General features: G+C 52.4%; 2 protein-coding genes across 2 annotated transcripts; one reads left to right on the forward strand and one right to left on the reverse strand.

The window, feature by feature from the left end:
* The first annotated feature begins 4,012 nt into the window (after positions 1 to 4,012).
* Positions 4,013 to 10,550, forward strand: IRF7 (interferon regulatory factor 7). The gene is made up of 11 exons (XM_066552788.1): positions 4,013 to 4,112; positions 4,189 to 4,351; positions 4,583 to 4,745; positions 4,827 to 4,909; positions 5,068 to 5,113; positions 5,221 to 5,325; positions 5,438 to 5,620; positions 5,734 to 5,859; positions 6,015 to 6,377; positions 6,537 to 6,655; positions 7,348 to 10,550. Exons 1-11 carry the CDS (start codon positions 4,090 to 4,092, stop codon positions 7,492 to 7,494), a joined length of 1,521 nt encoding a protein of 506 aa, XP_066408885.1. The 5' UTR covers positions 4,013 to 4,089; the 3' UTR covers positions 7,495 to 10,550.
* Positions 7,930 to 16,159, reverse strand: LOC136558389 (malignant fibrous histiocytoma-amplified sequence 1-like). Its single transcript, XM_066552787.1, has 10 exons — positions 16,141 to 16,159; positions 14,270 to 15,149; positions 13,340 to 13,631; positions 12,732 to 12,918; positions 11,642 to 11,832; positions 11,054 to 11,541; positions 9,670 to 9,827; positions 9,017 to 9,176; positions 8,493 to 8,563; positions 7,930 to 8,400 (listed from the first exon to the last, which is right to left on the reverse strand). Exons 1-10 carry the CDS (start codon positions 16,157 to 16,159, stop codon positions 8,231 to 8,233), a joined length of 2,616 nt encoding a protein of 871 aa, XP_066408884.1. The 3' UTR covers positions 7,930 to 8,230.
* Positions 16,160 to 17,411: the final 1,252 nt, after the last annotated feature.

Here is a 17,411-nt window from a genome sequence, read left to right on the forward strand (position 1 = left end):
GGGGTTTTTTTTGTGTTTTTGGTTGGTTTTTTTTTTTGGGTTTTTGTTTCGTTTTGTTTGTTTGTTTGTTTTGTTTTGTTAGTTTGGGTTTTTTGGGGGGGTTGTTTTGTTTTGTGGGGATTTTCTTTAGTTCTATTTTGGGGGTTTTTTTGGTTGTTTGTTTTTGGTTTTAGGTTTTTTCTCTTTGGGTTTTGTTTGTTGTTTTTTTTTTTTTTAATTCAGGGCTGTGGGGAGGAAAAACCAAACAAAAAGAAGCCACTTACATTCCTTCAGTCTGCCCACCCCTAGAGTGATAAAGGTGTGGCTGCAGGTATAGATCAGCTGATCTGATTTTTTCCCAGCCTGACCCCAGGTGTGTGGAAGGAGGCACTGGCTCCAGTTCTGGCACTGCCTAAGCTCATGAAGCAGCAGTTAGAAATGCTGCATCTGTGGGCTCACCATGCCAGGTGAGCACACAAGGTCTGGTTGTGCTCTGATGTTTGCCTTGGGTGTGGCTGGAGCCCGTGGGTGTGGAAGAGGCAGAGGGTTGACATTCTCTGAGCAGGGAGCTGTTTGTGTGTCCATCACTGGAGGGGGTGAGTCCCGTGCATCACAAGAACATCCTGTTTGCTCCCTGCGTGGGGATCAGGGGTGGGTGGCAGGGGGCAAATCCACACCTACAGCCTGCTCTGTCAAAGGGACACTGCCCCAGCTACTATCACTTGTCAGAGGAATTCCTCATTCAGTACTCTCTTGGGCTGTGTAATTAATTCTAGCTGAAATGATCGTAAGTGTGAGATCTACCAACCCAGTGTGATCTTCTCCGTTATTTATTCCATTTGGTGCCATCCACCCAACTTTGGTGTTGAAATTAAACTGATTGAATTCACTTTTCATTCCTTCTTTTTGCTTTATTCTCCAGGCGCCTGCTTGGTGTTTGTGTTTTGAATGTATATTTAAATTAATTTTTAAAATAGCCTTGTTTTTAATGTTTAAAAGAAAACCACCTCTGTTTCACCGTTCTTTGGTTAGATTTTGTGAAATGTGTATGTTGGGGGCCTTCTTCCTTGATGCATCCTTTTTCTCTTTGAAAAAGTTGTTCTGTGGCTGATTTGTTACTTGTCACTTCGCATATGTGAATAATTTTCTTTTTCTTTTTTTTTTTCTTAATGACTTCTCCGTGTATCTGGGAAGGAATCTGTGCAAAGGCAATGATAGATGTCTGTGCTGTGTGTAGTGCTGTGATGCTACTCTTGCTCTGGATTTCCCTTGGGTGGATTAAAAGAGAAAGGTTTATTTTATTTTTTTCTTTAAGGTGCCCCGTTCCTTGCTGCTTTTTGATTTACAGATAGGGTCCCCAAAAGAGAACTTGCTGATAAAACTTGAGGGGTTTCAGCTTGCCCTTCTTCCTGCAAGGATTGTCCCTGGAAAATGGGGGACTTGTGGCTGCAGGAATGTGTGTGGGGTGCAGGTTTGTATGGTGGGGTTAAGTTTGGAGGAAAATTTGGTGCAATGAAGGGCTGAGATTCAGGGAAAGCTCTCCTTGTCCTTCAGGATACTTTTAAAAACTTCTTTGTAAAACTGACTCTTTCTCCTGAAATCTCCAGCTCTTCTTCCACTGTTCAGGAGCTGGTGACCTAAATGAGGCTGATTTTTAGCTTCCTGGACATGTCCCTGACCCAGCAGGACGTAGGGAGGTGGCAGGGGATAACAGCTGTGGCTGTGCAGGACAGGTACCCCACTCTCCAGGCAGGCAGGGTCCTACTTGAAAAAAAAAAAAATTAAATGGGAGAATTCCCATCAATTGAATTAATCACCTATTAAGTGAAACCACTCTGCATTGATTGCAGCATTGAGGAATGAAAGTAAATAAACACGCCTCTGCTCCCCTCCCTGCAGGTGCTGCTTGTCCCTGGGGCAGCCAGCAGCCAGCACCATTCCTTGTTCTTCCCACTCGTTCCTCTGGCAGAGGGGCCCTCCACCCACCCGGGCTCTTTCCAGCCTTACCTTGTCCATGTCAGCCTTGTCCCTTGCTCCCACCCTGACCTGGCTCTCCTGGCTCCTCTTTGGGTTTCATGGTGTTCACTGCCCTTAAATACATTTTGCTGGATCTGCTGAATGCCCCTGTCCTGAGTTCAGGTGCTCGAGTCAGTTCTGGCTTATGGAATTTTCTGCAACAGAAGGATGAAATTTCCTAAAACCCTGGGGGAAAATTCCTGCAAAATAAAAGGAAAAATCCTGGCAACCAAAAGGAGAATTCCTGGAGCACAAAAAGAAACCATCCTAGAAAGCTGAATATCCTGGATAACAAAGGGGACAAGACAATTTCTATAAGACAATGTAGGAATTTCCATGTGAGAACTAGGGGCAAGTCCTTGAAAACAAAGGGGGAAATATTCAGGGGATTTCTAGAAAGCAATGGGGGAATTTCCTACAAGGCTATAGGGGGGATAGCCTAGAAATAAAAGGAGGGAAATTCCATGAAAGCAAGGAAGAAATTCCCTCAAATACCTGGGAAATTCCTGAAAAGCAGAAGTGACATTGTGTAAGAAAGTGACAGTGACATTTCCGAGAGGGGAAATTTCCCATAATGCAAAGGAGGAATTGGTGGTGCAAAAGGGGAATTGCCTGGAGAGGATGAATGATACTTCTTGGGAAAGAATTTCTTGCTTCCCAGTGTGAGGAAAATCCACAAACACCAGAGGTTTGTGTCCATAAAGGAGGCAGAGGAGTTCTTCAACTTTATTCGAATAAAGTGAGAAACTCCACCGGGGCAGACACCTGTGGCATTTTCTCTCTCGAGGTTTCAGACGGGGCACCCTCCTTTTATCCTGAATTCCCGGCCACATGTTGCCCTCTCCCTTTCCGCATTGGCTGAGGCACCAGGAAGGTTCAGCCTTCCAGAACCACCTCCCACAAATCCCACCTTGAAGCTACCCTGAAGTTCAGAAACTCAGCCACTGCAGACCCTTGTCTGTTTCAGGAGCAGAACTGCCTGAACTCTGCTACAAACCTGCTGCCCAAAGTCAGCAGAGACATTGGGACCCATTTCAAAGACATTAACACCCAACCTGCACCCAGCAAATTGTAAACACATGACCTTTCCTCTCACTAGGGAGTAACAGTCATGTGGAAATTTCCAAGGAAAGCAATGGAGATTCATCCTCTAAGCAGAGGGGAAAATCGTAGACAGGGATGGAGGACTCTAGAAAGCAACGAAGACATTTCCCAGGAAACAAGGAAGAAATAGCCTGCAAAGCAACTGGGAAATTTCCTGGAGAGCAATGCGGGATTTTTTTAGGAAGGAAGTGGGAATTTCCTGGGAAACAACTGGCAGTGTTCTGAAAAACCATGTAGAGTGCCTAGTAGGCAGTAGGGAGTTCCTGGAAAAAGATATTTCCTCAAAAACAAGCTGCACATTGGGAAAAAGGCTGCAGTCCCACACTCCAGCCCCACTGACCCCTCCACCCCTTCCTGGCCCTTGGGTAAGGAACCTCTCGGGGATTTTGGGTTGTTTTTGCTGCTCCCCACAGAGCTCAAAGGGCTCAGGGAAGAGCCGGGCCATCACTCTTGCTGCCCTTGACCCCCTTCCTGTCGGGGCCATGGGCTGCTTCGCCTCTGCCCCGGTGCCGGGCGCTGCCCGCGGCACTTTGGCCTTTGTTGGGTTGTCATTTTTGGCAGCACGGCCTTAGCGTGCAAGCCAAAGCCGTAGGGAGAAGAAGGATTAAAATAAACATCTGGACACGGCCCGGGGCTTTCCAGCTCCGGGAAGCCCCGGCTGGAGTGGGTGCGGCCGACCCCCCGCGCTGCGGGATTCCCACGCTCAGCTTTAGGTCCGGTTTATTAATTTTAATTTCTGATACTCTGGGCAGGGCCGTGCGCGGGGTGCGCAGCGGCGCGGCCGGGGCCGGAGCATCGCTCGGGCACCCCCGGCAGCGGCAACTCCGCCCCGCCGGGAGCGGCGGCACTTTCACTTTCGGAAGGGACACGTGATTTCCAGGAAAACGGGAGGGGCGGATAAAGCATCGGGAAAGAGGCGGCCGCCCCCAGCACCGAGGTCACCGCCCGGCACGGCACGGCACGGCACGGCGGCTCTGCGGACGGCGCACCATGGCAGCGCCGGAGAAGGAGGGGTAAGCGGCGCCCAGCTCTCCCGGGTGGCCGTCTCCGGGTGGCCCGGTTCCCCCAGGTGACGGTCCCCGCCCGCAGGGAACCCCAGAAGCTGCGGTTCGGACCGTGGCTGCTGAGCGCCATCGACAGCGGGAGCTACCAGGGGCTGCGCTGGATCGACTCTGCCCACAGCATGTTCCGCGTCCCCTGGAAGCACAACGCCAGGAAAGACATCACCAGCAGTGACCTGGAGGTCTTCAAGGTGGGTGGCATGAGTGTCGCCAGCAGGGACGTGGAGATCCTCCAGGTGGGCGAGGTAGGGGTCGCCAGCGGCAGCCTCAGGATTTTCAAGGTGCGTGGGGTAGGATAGTGACCAGCCGCAAGCTGAGGTCTTCAGGGTGGGAGCTGGGGAGGTGGGGGAAGACCAGTCATCCCTGGAAACCTCCCTTCTCATGGAGCCAGGGACCCCATGTTCCCCTCCCTGCACCCCCAGGCCTGGGCAAAGGTCAGTGGGCGGTATGAGGAAGGCTTCGAGGACCCGGCCAAGTGGAAGACCAACTTCCGCTGTGCCCTGAGCAGCACCCGCTTGTTCAAGCTGGAACAGGACAATTCCAAGTGTGGTGATGACCCCCACAAGGTCTTCTCCATTGTCTCAGGTGAGCCTCGCTCCATGGAGGGGCTGTGTTGGATGGGGTGGGCAATCTCAGGGCCTCCCATTCCTGGTGCTCTCCTTTCAGCCGCCCTCCAGGACAGCAAGGATGGAGATTCCAACATTCCCAACCCTGTGGTGGACCAGAAGGCAGCACAACAGCAGCTGCAGGTAGCTGGGTGGGCACAGCAGGCCAGGGGGGGTCCCTGCTGCCACTCAACAAGCACTGCTCCCAAGCTGCAGCCCAGCACCTGGCCAAAATGTGGGCTGGGGGATGCTGGGTGCCTGGCAACCACAGCAGTAAGATTCCATTCTCCTTCCCTTTCCAGCTGGAGCTCCACCCCCAAGACATGGCCTCAGCCATTGCTGTCCCAGGTAAGCACTAGTCCCACAATCTTTTTTTGGGGGGAGGACACCCACTAGGCTCTGCTGGGGCTGGTTTTGTGGCTGTGAGACATCCTACCCACTGTGCTCACCCTTAGAAAGCATCAACCCCAGAGAGCTCTCGATTCTGGAGCAGCTGCTGCAGCAGTGTGACATCTCTCCCCGTGACCTTGGCTCGCTGGCCCCATCCTGGGTGCCCACAGGTGAGACCAGCTCTGCTCGCGGGGTGCAGGGTTGGTGACTGCCTGGGTGAGTGATCCCAGCACCTTTCCCAGCACTTTTCCCAGCACCAAACCCTGCTTGGTTTCCCTGCAGGGGACACTCCCCACCAGGACATTGTGCTCCAGCCTCACCAGGACACCCTGCTCCAGCCTTACACAGACACCAGCCAAAACAGCTGCTTCCCTCCCATGACATTTCCACAGTGGGTGCCCACGGTGGAGCAGCCCACCTTGGACACCTGCCAACCAACGGGCCTCATGCCACCAGAGGAGACAGGTGGGTGCCGTGGGACAGGATTTGGCCCTGGCTGTGGGAATGCCATAATGGGCTTGGAACAGGCCAGGGTGGCATCTGAATGGTGATACAGTGCTGCTCATCTCCTGCTGCAGGGGCCATGCCACCACCATGCCACCTGACGGAGGGCACGGTCCCCATGCAGTACGCGGTGGAGGCGACGGTGTTCGTGCCCACCACCAGCCCCGTGCCACAGCCACGGCTGCTGGTGGATAACACAGGTGAGGGTTATCAATTATTAATAGCTATAAATGATTATTAACAATAATTAACAGTAATTAACAGTTATTAACAGTAAATATGCTTGGGGGGGTGCTTTGGGGAGGGGGAACGTTTTGGTTTGGAGGATGTGGCCGCTGATCACTTCCTGGTGCAGATGGCAACCTGGATGTTACCATCTACTACCGGGGGAAGGAGTCCCACCGGGAGGTGGTGGGGGGCAGCCGCTGCCTGCTGACGTACCAGTGCCCCAGCCTGCCGTGCCCCTGGCACGTGGTGCGCTTCCCCAGCCCCGCCGGCCTGCCCGACAGCAAGCAGCGGCGCATCACCGAGGAGCTGCTGGGCTTGGTGGGGCTGCAGCTGGAGCAACGCGCCCACAAGGTCTTTGCCACCCGCCGGGAGAAGTGCAAGGTGTTCTGGGCCTTGTCCCAGCAGCTCGAGGGGGTCGAGGAGCCCCCACCTAACCTGCTCTACCGGGACCAGGAAACGCCTATCTTTGACTTCAATAAGTTTTGCACAGGTGGGTAGGGGTGTCACGTAGTTCTCTGTGTATTTTTTCCTGCCCAGCCTGGTCTGGGGCTCATGGGAGCCAGCCCCAGGATGTTACAAGCATCCAAACCCTCCCAGCCCCTCTGTACCACAGGCTCACCACAAAGCTGAGCCCTGTTTTGCCTCACAGAGCTGAGGGACTTCCGCAACGGCCAAAGGCGGCGATCCCCTGACTTCACCATCTACCTCTGCTTTGGGCAGGCCTTCTCCAAGGCCAAGCCTAAGGAGTCCAAACTCATCCTGGTCAAGGTGCAGTAGCCAAAACCCACCACTATCCCACTGCTCCCCAGGGAAGGGGAGAGACTTATGGAGCCAGGGGAGCTGGGACTCTGGGTGCCTGAGGAGGGGGACCCTCGAGGTCGAGTGGGGTGGGAGATGGAGGGTCTGGGTGACTGAAGAGGAGCCTTGTGGACTGAGGCAGATGGGATTCTGGGTGCTCAGGGATGGGGACTCCTAGGTGATAGGGGATGGAGTTTCCTCAGGGACTGGGCAGGGAGAGCCTCAGGGGCCAGGGGAGGCGAGTGCTTGGGTGCACAAGGAGGGAGGCCCTCAGTGTGTAGTGGAGATGGAGATTTGGGAGCTCTCGGGATCTGGGGCAGATGGAGGGGGTACCCCAAGGAGGGGGTACCTTGGGGGCTGAGAGAGGTGGAGGAATTGAATGACAGGGGAGGGGGACCCTTGGTGGCATGAGGGGCTGCATGACCAGGGTGGGAACCCTTGGGGACCAGGAAAAACATGGGTAGAGAATGGGCCAGAGAACACTTGGGGTCTGGGTGGGATGGTGTGGAAGGCAGCTGCCCAGGGACAGGGACCCTCAAGGGTTGGGGCAGACAAAGGGTGCCCCAGACATCTCCTCCCCGCACTCCAGGAGGACAGGGCTATGCAGGTTTTTGCAGCTATATCAGGCAGCTTCCCCTAACCCCAATGTTTTGCTGCTGCAGCTGGTGCCCAAGTTCTGTGAATACTGGTACGAGCAGGTGCTGCAGGAGGGAGCCTCCTCCCTGGACAGCCGCACCATCAGCCTGCAGCTCTCCAACTCCTTTGACCTCATGGAGCTCATCGAGCAGTACAACATGCAGCTGGGCTGAGCCCTCCTGCCCCGCTCCCCATGGCCCTGGCACGGGCAGCAGGACTACTGGGCATCCCAGGCTCTGCAAACCAGCACCCCCCAACCCAAGGACCACTTCAATGACCAGTCCTGGAGGTCACACATTGCTTTTCCTCTCTGTCAGCTTCTAGTGGGTGTTTCTGTGGAGTGTGGTAATTTACAGATGTATATTCTTAATTTTTCCAAGTCAAAAAAAAAAATATATATATAGAAATGTAGTTCTCTCTTGCCTGGATATCTGCCTCTGCTATCAGTCCGAAATCTTCACCACCCCCTTCTACCCCCCAAAACCATGGGAGTCCATGCCCAGCCTTGTCTCAGCAAAGTCCCTGCTGGCAGGGGTGGGCTGGTATCAGAGAGCTTTGTCAGCACCTTCTTCCCCTTAAATTTGAGTGGATGAGGTGACTTCCCAGTGTGAAGGGATGCATTTATCAATGCATTTATTTTCATGCATTAAGGCTGCAAACACGACTCGCGAGCAGAATGTGTTGAGGACAGCTTGGCCTGGGCTAAACAAAAGTAATTCTTCATTGAGCACTGCTCAGAGTTACTCACTGGAGATGTTCTGGAAAAATAAGGCAGTAAGTACAACACGGAACACCCGACCACCAGCTCAGAGGTGCAGAGGGGGTGGTGTCTCAGGGAGGAGTGTGGAAACCAGAGGGCTGCCTGAAGATGGGGTGTGCCCTCCCCACGCTGCAGGCAACTGCACCCCCTCATTTCAGGAGGCTGACCATCACTGTTGGTCCCTGGGCAAGGAGGGGTAGCAGTGTCCTTACCTGCCGAGTGACCTGGATGCTGCTGGGCCCAAAGGTGGTGGTCCCGTAGCTTGTCACGTAATAGTGAGCAGAGGGCTGTGCTGGGGGCTCCTCCAGTGGCCTGGGTACTGTGGGAATGGGACACCCTTAGCCCCATGAAACCCTCAGCCCTCTTTCCCCTGAGCACAGCAGTGGCACAAACTCGGGACAGTGGGCTCACCTTTGGGCAGGAGCAGCTCTGCACCAAACCGGTGCCCACATGTCCCACAGGTTTTAACATCTTCCTTTGTCCTGTGGAGGAAAAAGGCCAGGAAAGAGGGAGCAGGAGCTGCTCTCAGCACTTCCCATGGAATGTGATGCTAAGGCAATGGAATAGGTTTGCTCTTCCCACCCTGACCTGAGGTGCAGCTGTTGGTGGGACATCCACTGCCCTCCCAGGTGCCTGAGCACCTTCAGCTCCTCATGAAACAGGGACATGTGGGCACATGTCCAGAGTGAGCATTATGTGCCTGAGCCTCAGAGTCCCAGCTTCTTCACCTTTTCCTCCATGCTCCAATTTCCTGCACCAGTAAGTGTTAACACCACATGGGACACGAGCTGGTATGGTTGGGAGAAGGGCGCTGTGGTGCCTGGTGAGTTTCATGACTAATTTCACGTGGCTTTTAGAAGCTGAGCAGCCTCACCAGCATTGCAGTAGTGACCACTGGGCCCCACCCTTGCTGGGAGGGCACAGTGTGTACGTACGTGGCACCTGTGCCATCCATGTCTGGCCAGAGGAACTCTGCAGGACAGCCGGACGTTCGGCAGGGAGATTTCACACACACATGCAGCCCCGGCCACTCCTCAGCGAGCTTCTGGGTGATGAGCACAACTGCCACGAGGAAATCCCAGGCAAACTGGAACCCTTCCAGGCAAAAGGAGAATGTCTCTTTCTTACAGCCTTCAGCCATAGCAGCCCAGGACATTCTGTGGTGACCCACACAAACCACAGCCTCATCTGTCAGACTGGCTCCATCCCCAGTTAACCAAACTTCCATAAGGAATTTAATGATACATTGGAAGAGCTCCCCAACTTGGGTGGCCCCTTTGCTTTTCACTTGAAGATCCAGCCTTAGACTGCTCTCTGCTGGGGCCTTCTGGGGAAGGACAACCCATTTGCTCCATGATGAGAATGAAAACTTGGCATTCCACTTTCATGTGATACCTCTAGAGGAGTCCTGAACAGAATTCCATGGAGAAAGGGGAAACCTTTAAGTGGACTGCTGGTGGACTCAGGCCAGACTAGGGCGTGTGGCAGAGGCCTCTTGGGACACTTCCCATAGGGTTGGAGGTGGCAGGAGCAGAGCTAAGGAGAGACATGGAGTTGGGAGTCATGAAATATGGATCAAGGATCTTACCCGTCCTTTCTGATGGCTTTCTGCTGCGGAGCTCCAGGTAGCTGTAGGCCCTCTGGTTATTCTCTTTGATCAGCAGAGGTTTGCCATTGCATACAAGCAGGCAGGTCACCTTGGCCACCCAGTGTGTGGAATAGAAGGAGCAAGCTTTCACCAGGAATCTGCAAGGAAATTGCCCATGGCTTTCATCACTTTTCTCCTAGTTTATCCCTAGTTTATCCCTAGTTTATCCCTAATGCTGGAAAAACTGGATGGACTTGAAAATATGAACCAAGTTTCAGTAAGAACAGACTGAACCAAGTTTCAGTAAGAACCAAATGAGGACCTTCTCCTACTGAAAGCTCAAGCAGCAAGAACAGCCTCTTAAAGCAAGAGATCCTCCCAGAGCTGGCCATCTTGTCCTGGTTTTGTCTGGAGTGGAGTTTATTTTCTTCCTAACAGCCGGTACAGTGCTGTGCTTTGCATTTAGGACGAGAATGATGTGGATAACACACTGATGTTTTAGTTGCTGCTGAGCAGGGCTTACCTCAAGTCAAGGGTTTTTCAGGTCCTCAGGCTGCCCTGCCAGCAAGGGGGCTTGGAATGTACAAGAAGCTGGGAAGGGACAGCCAGGAGAGCTGACCCCAAATGACCAAAGGGTTATCCCATATGCAGTGGCATCATGCTCAACATATAAACCTGGGGGAGAGCCAGCTGGGGGACCATTGCTTGGGAACAGGCTGGGCATGAGTTGGTTAGTGCTGAGCAATTGTTTTTATTTGCATCACCTGTTCTTCTTGGGTTTAATTTCTCTCTTTGCTGATTTCCTTTTCATTACAATATTATTATCACTATTACTGTTATTATAATAATTTATTTCAACTATTAAACTGTGTTTATCTCAACCCATGAGTTTTCTCACTTTTCTGATTCTCTCCCCAGTCCAGCTGGGGAGAGTGAGCGAGTGGCTCTGTGGTGTTTGGTTGCCAGTTGGGGTTTAACCACAACACCATCAGGTAAAACTCTAGACACAAGTCTAGAAAACCAGGAGAAGTTCCAAAAACTGGTACAGTTCCAACACCCATAGAAACTAGAACATTCTTGGGCGAGACTGTGAGACCTCTGCCTGCCTGGATGGGCACAGATTAGCCAAACACCCCATGAGATGAAAGGGGAACCAGAAGGAGTGTGGCCTTTGCTCACATCTAGGCAGTAAACATTGCAAGGGGTTCACCCAGGGCCCTACATGTGTGTGGCACAGCTGAGAAGCCACCCTGGTATCTTGACTCCCAGCCTCAGGCCTCAGGAGACAGTCTCAAGAGCCAAGGGCTTGCTGAGAGTCATCCTGGCACTGCACCAAGCAAACTCAATCCCACAACCTCACTGATGGCCAGAAACCAGTGCTTACCTCTGGAAGAAGCCCTCAGGTATTTCGGGTGAGAAGTAGGCACGGATGTGGAGGTCCTCGGGGTGATCTCCTCCCCAGACCTCAGACACTTCCTCTGTCTGGTTTAGATATGTTGGGAACAAGTACCAGGACTTGCCTTGGCTCTGTGTTGTCTCCCATGGCTTCCCAGGCACAAACTCCCTGGCCTGTGGGTTGAGTGCCTCAGTGTGCTTCACCTCCAGGCAGAGCTCAAAGTGCTCCAGAAGGCTGAAGAGCTTCCCTCTCCCTCTGTGAGGCCTGTGTCCCATGATTTCCTCAAAGACATCCCACATGCCTTCCGAACAGAGCTGGTGCTTCACCAAGGCACGCACAGCCTGGTGGCACAGCATTGCCTTGGACTTGAAGGTCCACACCCAGTTGGCCCTGTCTCTGATGGTGGCATGTTCCCCGATCAGCGTCTCCACAGAGATGCTCTCCAGCTGCTGGACGAGCTGGTGCCGCACCAGGAGCTGCATGGGAAGAGAAGGAAAGACGAGGTAGCAGTGAGAGAAGCCCAGCAAAGCTGCAGAACTTGGGCTCTACAGAGATGGTCCTGATCCCCACTTTCACCTTGAACATGGTTATTAAAAATGTAGGCTGGAGGAAGACGGTGCTTTCCAAGTGCTTGATTTCCTCATACCACACGACGAGCCCAATGCGGTGGAGGTACCGCAGGATGTCCTGGAGGAGCTCTCTGCTCAGGCTGGCCAAGTTCTCGCGCTGGGAAAGTTTGCTGAGTAGGTACTGGAGGTCCATCATGCCTAGAGGGAGATGCAGGAGCTCAGCATGCATCTATCATACACAGCATTCCAAGGCAGATGCTTCAGAGAGCCACCAAACACCCATGTCACCTATGCCATCCCTGGGGCGTAGCTGGGATCAGTGTGCTTGGTGACTGTGACCAAAAATGTTCTGCCTCTCCTCAGCTGTCCAGCTGACACCCTGAAGCTCCCACAACTTTGCCTTGCTTCAGCAGTGGGAACAGCCTGCCAGGACTTTCTGAAAAACAAAGCTAATACTGTTCTTTTTTCTATTATTGTTTGAGGAAGCAAGTTTGTTTCTAGCCAGAAAACCTCAGACTGCCAGTTAAACCTCAGAGTGCCATTCAGCAATGCAGAGAGACACGCAACAAAATCTGGCTTGTCTCCAAAAAAGAAAAGCATTTGCTCCTCGTTCTCTAATCTTACGGTGGCCAGAGGGGCCAGAGATGGCACTGGGAATTGGTGGAATTAATACCTGCTTTAGGTATATTAGCAAGGGGCTGGAGCTGCCTGCTGGCTCTGATAAGTCACAAGACACATGGAAAAAGGGTCTAGGGAAGGGTAGGGGCCATTAAATAAAGTTAGCAGGATGTAGATTTGAAAACCACAGAGTTGCATTAAAGCTGTGGAGCTCCTTCCTGCAAGATGTTTTTAATTGCTTTTACAGGGAGAACAAAAAACATCACTGCAAACCAAGAAACCAGACCTGTGAGGTGTGCTCAGCATGAACACTGCAAGGTCTTCGGCAGTGACTCCACTGCCACATAAACAGGGCCAGAGGGTGCAGCAAGCACTGGGCAGCCCATCCCCAATTCAGGAAAGCACTGGAGAGAGCCGGTCCCAGGCACAGGACAGGAGCTCCTCCCAGAAAGGCGTGGCAGAGGTGACAGAGCGCTCACCATGGTCTGCCACCTCCTCGCTCCCTGCAATATCCGCGATGGCAGCTTCCACCTGCCTGTAGACGGGCGGCAGCACTCGGACAACCTCGGGGAAGAGCTCCTCATTCCTCACGTGCTTCAAAATAGTGGCCTCGAGCTCTCTGATGTCACGGTGATCCGTGCAGTTGACAGCAACTAAGTTTAAGATCTGGAAAAGAGGAAGCACATACCTGACAAAAGCACATCCAGAGGAGTTTGTTAGCCTGTGAGGTAAAGGAAGGACCTAATGCCCATGAGATCACCCAGGGTGAGAGAAGCCACTGGCTCAGCTTCAGAGGCACTTCCTTCACACCTCTGTTCTAGAGCAGCTCCTGAAAATCACCTGGTCACCCCTCACACTCGTCCTCAGGCACTTGCTACAAGCCACAGGAGGAGATGCCCATCACCTACAAGGACAAGGACGCTGCAGGTCACAGCCAGGGGTTACCACGTCCACCCCAGCCTGGGGAGGGGCTGCAGCAGTGGCCTGATGCATTTGCACCAGGTGCCCTCAGCCAGTAGCACACTGGGCTGCCAGAGACAGCCGAGTGACCTCAGCCAGCCAGAACCCAGGATAATCTCAGCCCTACGGTTAACTTGCAGCTCTCCATCTCCTTCAGCCTCTCCCACTGGTCCACGTAAAACTTGGGCTCCTCACTGCCCTCCAGGTTGTTGATGAAGTGAGCAAGGTTGCTTTTTCTCTCTGCCAGCATGGCTGTGATCCTGGCCATGATGTCATGTGTCTTCTCTGCTACCTCCTGCTCCTGGCAGCAGTCCACATGGGTTCCCACAGGAAGCACCACTGAGTTTGGGACTCGCATGGACAGGTTGTTGATCCAGAAACCAACGAGCTCCTTGAAAGTTTTGTCATTAGTTTGGTACCTGGGGAAGGGAGAAAAAGAAAATCCCAAATTCACATCTCACCCTCTGGATCTCCAACCAACTTCCACCAGTACAGGCCTGACCACACACTCTCCTGTCCCAGGAGCTCACTGGACAAGAGCTCAGATCTCAGAATCTGAGATACAGCCCATGGACATGGGCTGTATCCAAGCTCATCCTTCAGTTCCCCATCCTTAAGCTATGGGGTATAGCAGAGCCAAACCCTGCTGTGGACAAGAGCATCCCTCTGTAGCACCAAACCCAAGCCTGATACTCCCTCCATGTTCAGGGAACACCACAGGATACAGGAGGGAACACCACAGGATACAGGAGGGATCACAGGGATTTGCTTCTTGCAGAAAGCAAGTCCACTTAGATGGGGTTCAGCTGTCACATAAGGAGTTGATACTCATTTCAACCCTTCCAAAGAGACACCTTTGGCAAAGGTGATGACAGAGCTGGTGGATTAAAAGGTTGATCTGCAAAAATGGGGAGAGGGAGAGCCAGCTATGCCAATGGTGAGAAGACCAGGCCTCAAGGTCCAGTGGAAATGGTGTGAATTTGTGCAGTGTAAAATTTCCCCACTTCCTTTTTAGTTTTCCCACTCTACCTGGAATCCAAACCAGCTCAGCACTTACATATGAAGATTGATGACGAGGATGACGAGCGCCTGTGGGGTGATGAACACATGGTGAGTCATGTAGTATTCCAGCTGGCCAGCAAAGTCCCAGAAGAGAAATGTGAAGTCCTCGATCTGGAACTCACTGATCTCTATCCCAACTGTTCGCTCTTCCTTGGGCACCAGTTTGGATCGCCCTTGCTTCAGGCTTCTGCAGATGGTAGACTTCCCTGCCAGCGAGGCCCCCAGGAACATGGTCTTGACCCTCTTGTCCTCCTGCCCTGAACCATGCTGAAGCTGGTTGAAGTAATTCCGGATCTGCTGAATGCCACCAGCACACACTTCACTGGGCGGCTCCCGGAGAGGGTTCCCACTGGCCTTAAACATTTTCAGGGACTGTCCCTGGAAGAGCTCCCTGGGGAGCTGGCGAAGGGCGTTGTTCTGCACATGGAGCTCCTGTAAGCGTGCCAGCTGCAGGACGGGCTGCGGGAAAGTGCGGAACAGGTTGTTGGAGATGTTCAGGTACTGGAGGCTGCCCCCACAAGCTGCCAGGTCCCTGGGGAGGGCACACAGACGGTTGTTGTTCAGCCGCAGGTGCTTAAGCCTGGGGAGATGGGAGAAAACCCCCTCTGGGATGATCCGGATTTGGTTCTGATTCAGCTCAAGCCTCTCCAAACAGACCAGGCTCTGTATTTCATTGGGAAAGTCCACAAACTCATTCTTGGACAGTATCAGCTTCTTGAGGTTGCAAAGCTTAGAAATGCCAGTGATGCTCCTGAGCTTGTTCCTGTCGAGGTCAAGGCTCTTCAGCATGGAATTGCTCAGGACTGAGGGAGGGAGCACACGCAGCCTCTGGGTAGAGAGATTCACTTCACGCAATCTGTCCTCCTGCTCCTGACCTGGACATGTGGGACAGGGAAGGTGGTTAAAGAGACTTAGACCTTTGGAATTGCAGACCATTTTTTCTTTTTTTGCATGATTTTGGGATAATTTTTTTTGCCAGCAAGGAAAAGCAGAGGAGCAGGTTGAACAGTGCAACCACAATTACTGCTTGAACAGCTCCTGTGTCCTCTCAAGAGAGGAACTGAAGCTGAGCATCTTGGCTGGAACTGAAGCTGAGCATCTTGGCTGGAACTGAAGATGCAGGAACAGTTCCCACCAGATGTTGACCTGCAGCCCAACTGTCACATTAACAGATTTGCTCTCATGCTTTGAGCCCTGCAAGAGCTCCAGCCACAGATGCATCCACCCCAAAACTGGGTTTTCTAATCCCAGCAGTGGGCTATGGGGGCAGAGCTGACATCAGGATAGCTGCTCCCCAAATAACTCACCCAGCCCACTCACAGCTCGACCACAGCTATGGGGATGCACTGAGGCCAGGGCCAGCAAGTTCAGACACTTCCTCTATCACATCCTCCCCCCTCCAGATGATGCTGTGATTCCCTGCAGGGATGCTCCGAGCCCTGGGAGATTGGGGAAATAACACACGGACGCTGGGGTTCCCCAAAAGACAGGGAACACAGGCAGGGACTCAGTGATGGCTGAGAATGTCCCCAAACAGAGAGTGTTTAGGGAAGAGAGATTTGCAGGTGAGGAGAGCGTCAGTGGGATGGGGATCACACGATACCAGAGCAAAGCATGGTTAGATTTGCTTTCCTCTCCCTTTTTCACTTCCTCCTATGACGCCAAGCATGGCATCCCCTTATGCAATGCACCCAGTTCAGGACTGACTCATCACTTCTCAGCATCACCACTGAAACGTGGGATATGCTCCAGGCCCAGCAGGAAAGCAAGCCTTCACCCTCTCCCACATGCCCAGTCTCTCCCTCAGGGACAAACCAAAGAACCCCCACCACCACTGAGCAGTGAAGAGCCAGGGCAGCTACTCACAGGCTCTGGGCTGGGCCATGACTGCAGCGCGGCCCCAGCTGGATCCTCCAGGCGCTCGCCTCCCCCTTTCGCTTCCTCCTCTCCTGCCGCTCCCGCCTCCCCGAGCTCGGCCAGAGAACCCCACCCTCTTTCTCCATCCAACCTCAGAGCAGCTCTCAAGAACCTGAACATTTCTGGCCAGATGGCAGGTCCAGGGTTATGTCCTGGAGCAGTACTGGAGGTCACCTATGGGACAACCATGGTGGCAGAGTAGGTCCTGAGTCAAATTCCTGGTCAGCATCCCTCCCTGCCTGTGCTGAACAAGCTTTTGGCATCACCACACTTCCACAGGAATGAAACCTAAAAAGAGGTTATACTGTTACCAAACTACTGCATGTATTGAATAAATAAGATTTCTTCCCTTAAACAGGTAACAGCATCTGATCCAAGGGGGCCAGTCAGAAAGGGAAAAAAAACCCCAACCAAGCAGTATACAGAGTATACTGTTTTCTAGAACACACCAGAAAAGGTATTTTTAGGTATGTTTCTCATTGCCTCTCCCAGGAGGCAGCTTACAATTTGATAATTTTATTTTAATGGCAGACAGAATGAAAGAACCAGTATTCTTGTTCATGTAACTTCAGTAGAAAGTTCATGGAGAAGGTGTAGTTTTCGGGCTCAGCACTCCTCAGGCAATGGCAGGTGCAGAGGTAACAAATTTAACAGGCCTTACAGTGCAGGCACTCCTAACGCATCCTGCAACAGGCTGTTATCTTTACTGCCAGTTCAAGGGCAACATTAAACAAGAATTTAAAGCAGTGAAACAGCCTGAGGAATGAAACAGACTGACACTATCTTCCTGGTAAACAGTGTAGTTGCTTCTATTATTTGGTCATGCCTTATTTTTCACACCACCTACCCTTTTTCATTCTGTATACAGACAGGTTATGGCAGAATTGCTCCTCTGAGACATTCAGAGGTGTCCAATTCCCAGCCTAAATGTATGCAGAACTAGATTACATTCTCTCATTCTTGTGCCAACAGTGCCATTAAAGTTTCTGAATTTTTATTTTGTCAAGAAATCTATCAGCTGTGTTTGTATTTACAACCCCATACCCATGTTCCACATATGTATTCTAGCTCCAAATTTAGCTTGAAAATTTCTCTGCCAGCTGTTCTTCTGCAGTTAGTACTGTGTCTTTTCCAAAAATCTGCAAAGCAACTCCAAAGTTATCACTTTCTTATGGTCCATCCAGGCTGCACTTCCATAGAGGAAGCATACAGAACCAATG

The sequence above is a fragment of the Molothrus aeneus genome, chromosome 6 (assembly GCF_037042795.1).
Source record: "Molothrus aeneus isolate 106 chromosome 6, BPBGC_Maene_1.0, whole genome shotgun sequence".
Taxonomy (NCBI): Eukaryota; Metazoa; Chordata; class Aves; order Passeriformes; family Icteridae; genus Molothrus; species Molothrus aeneus.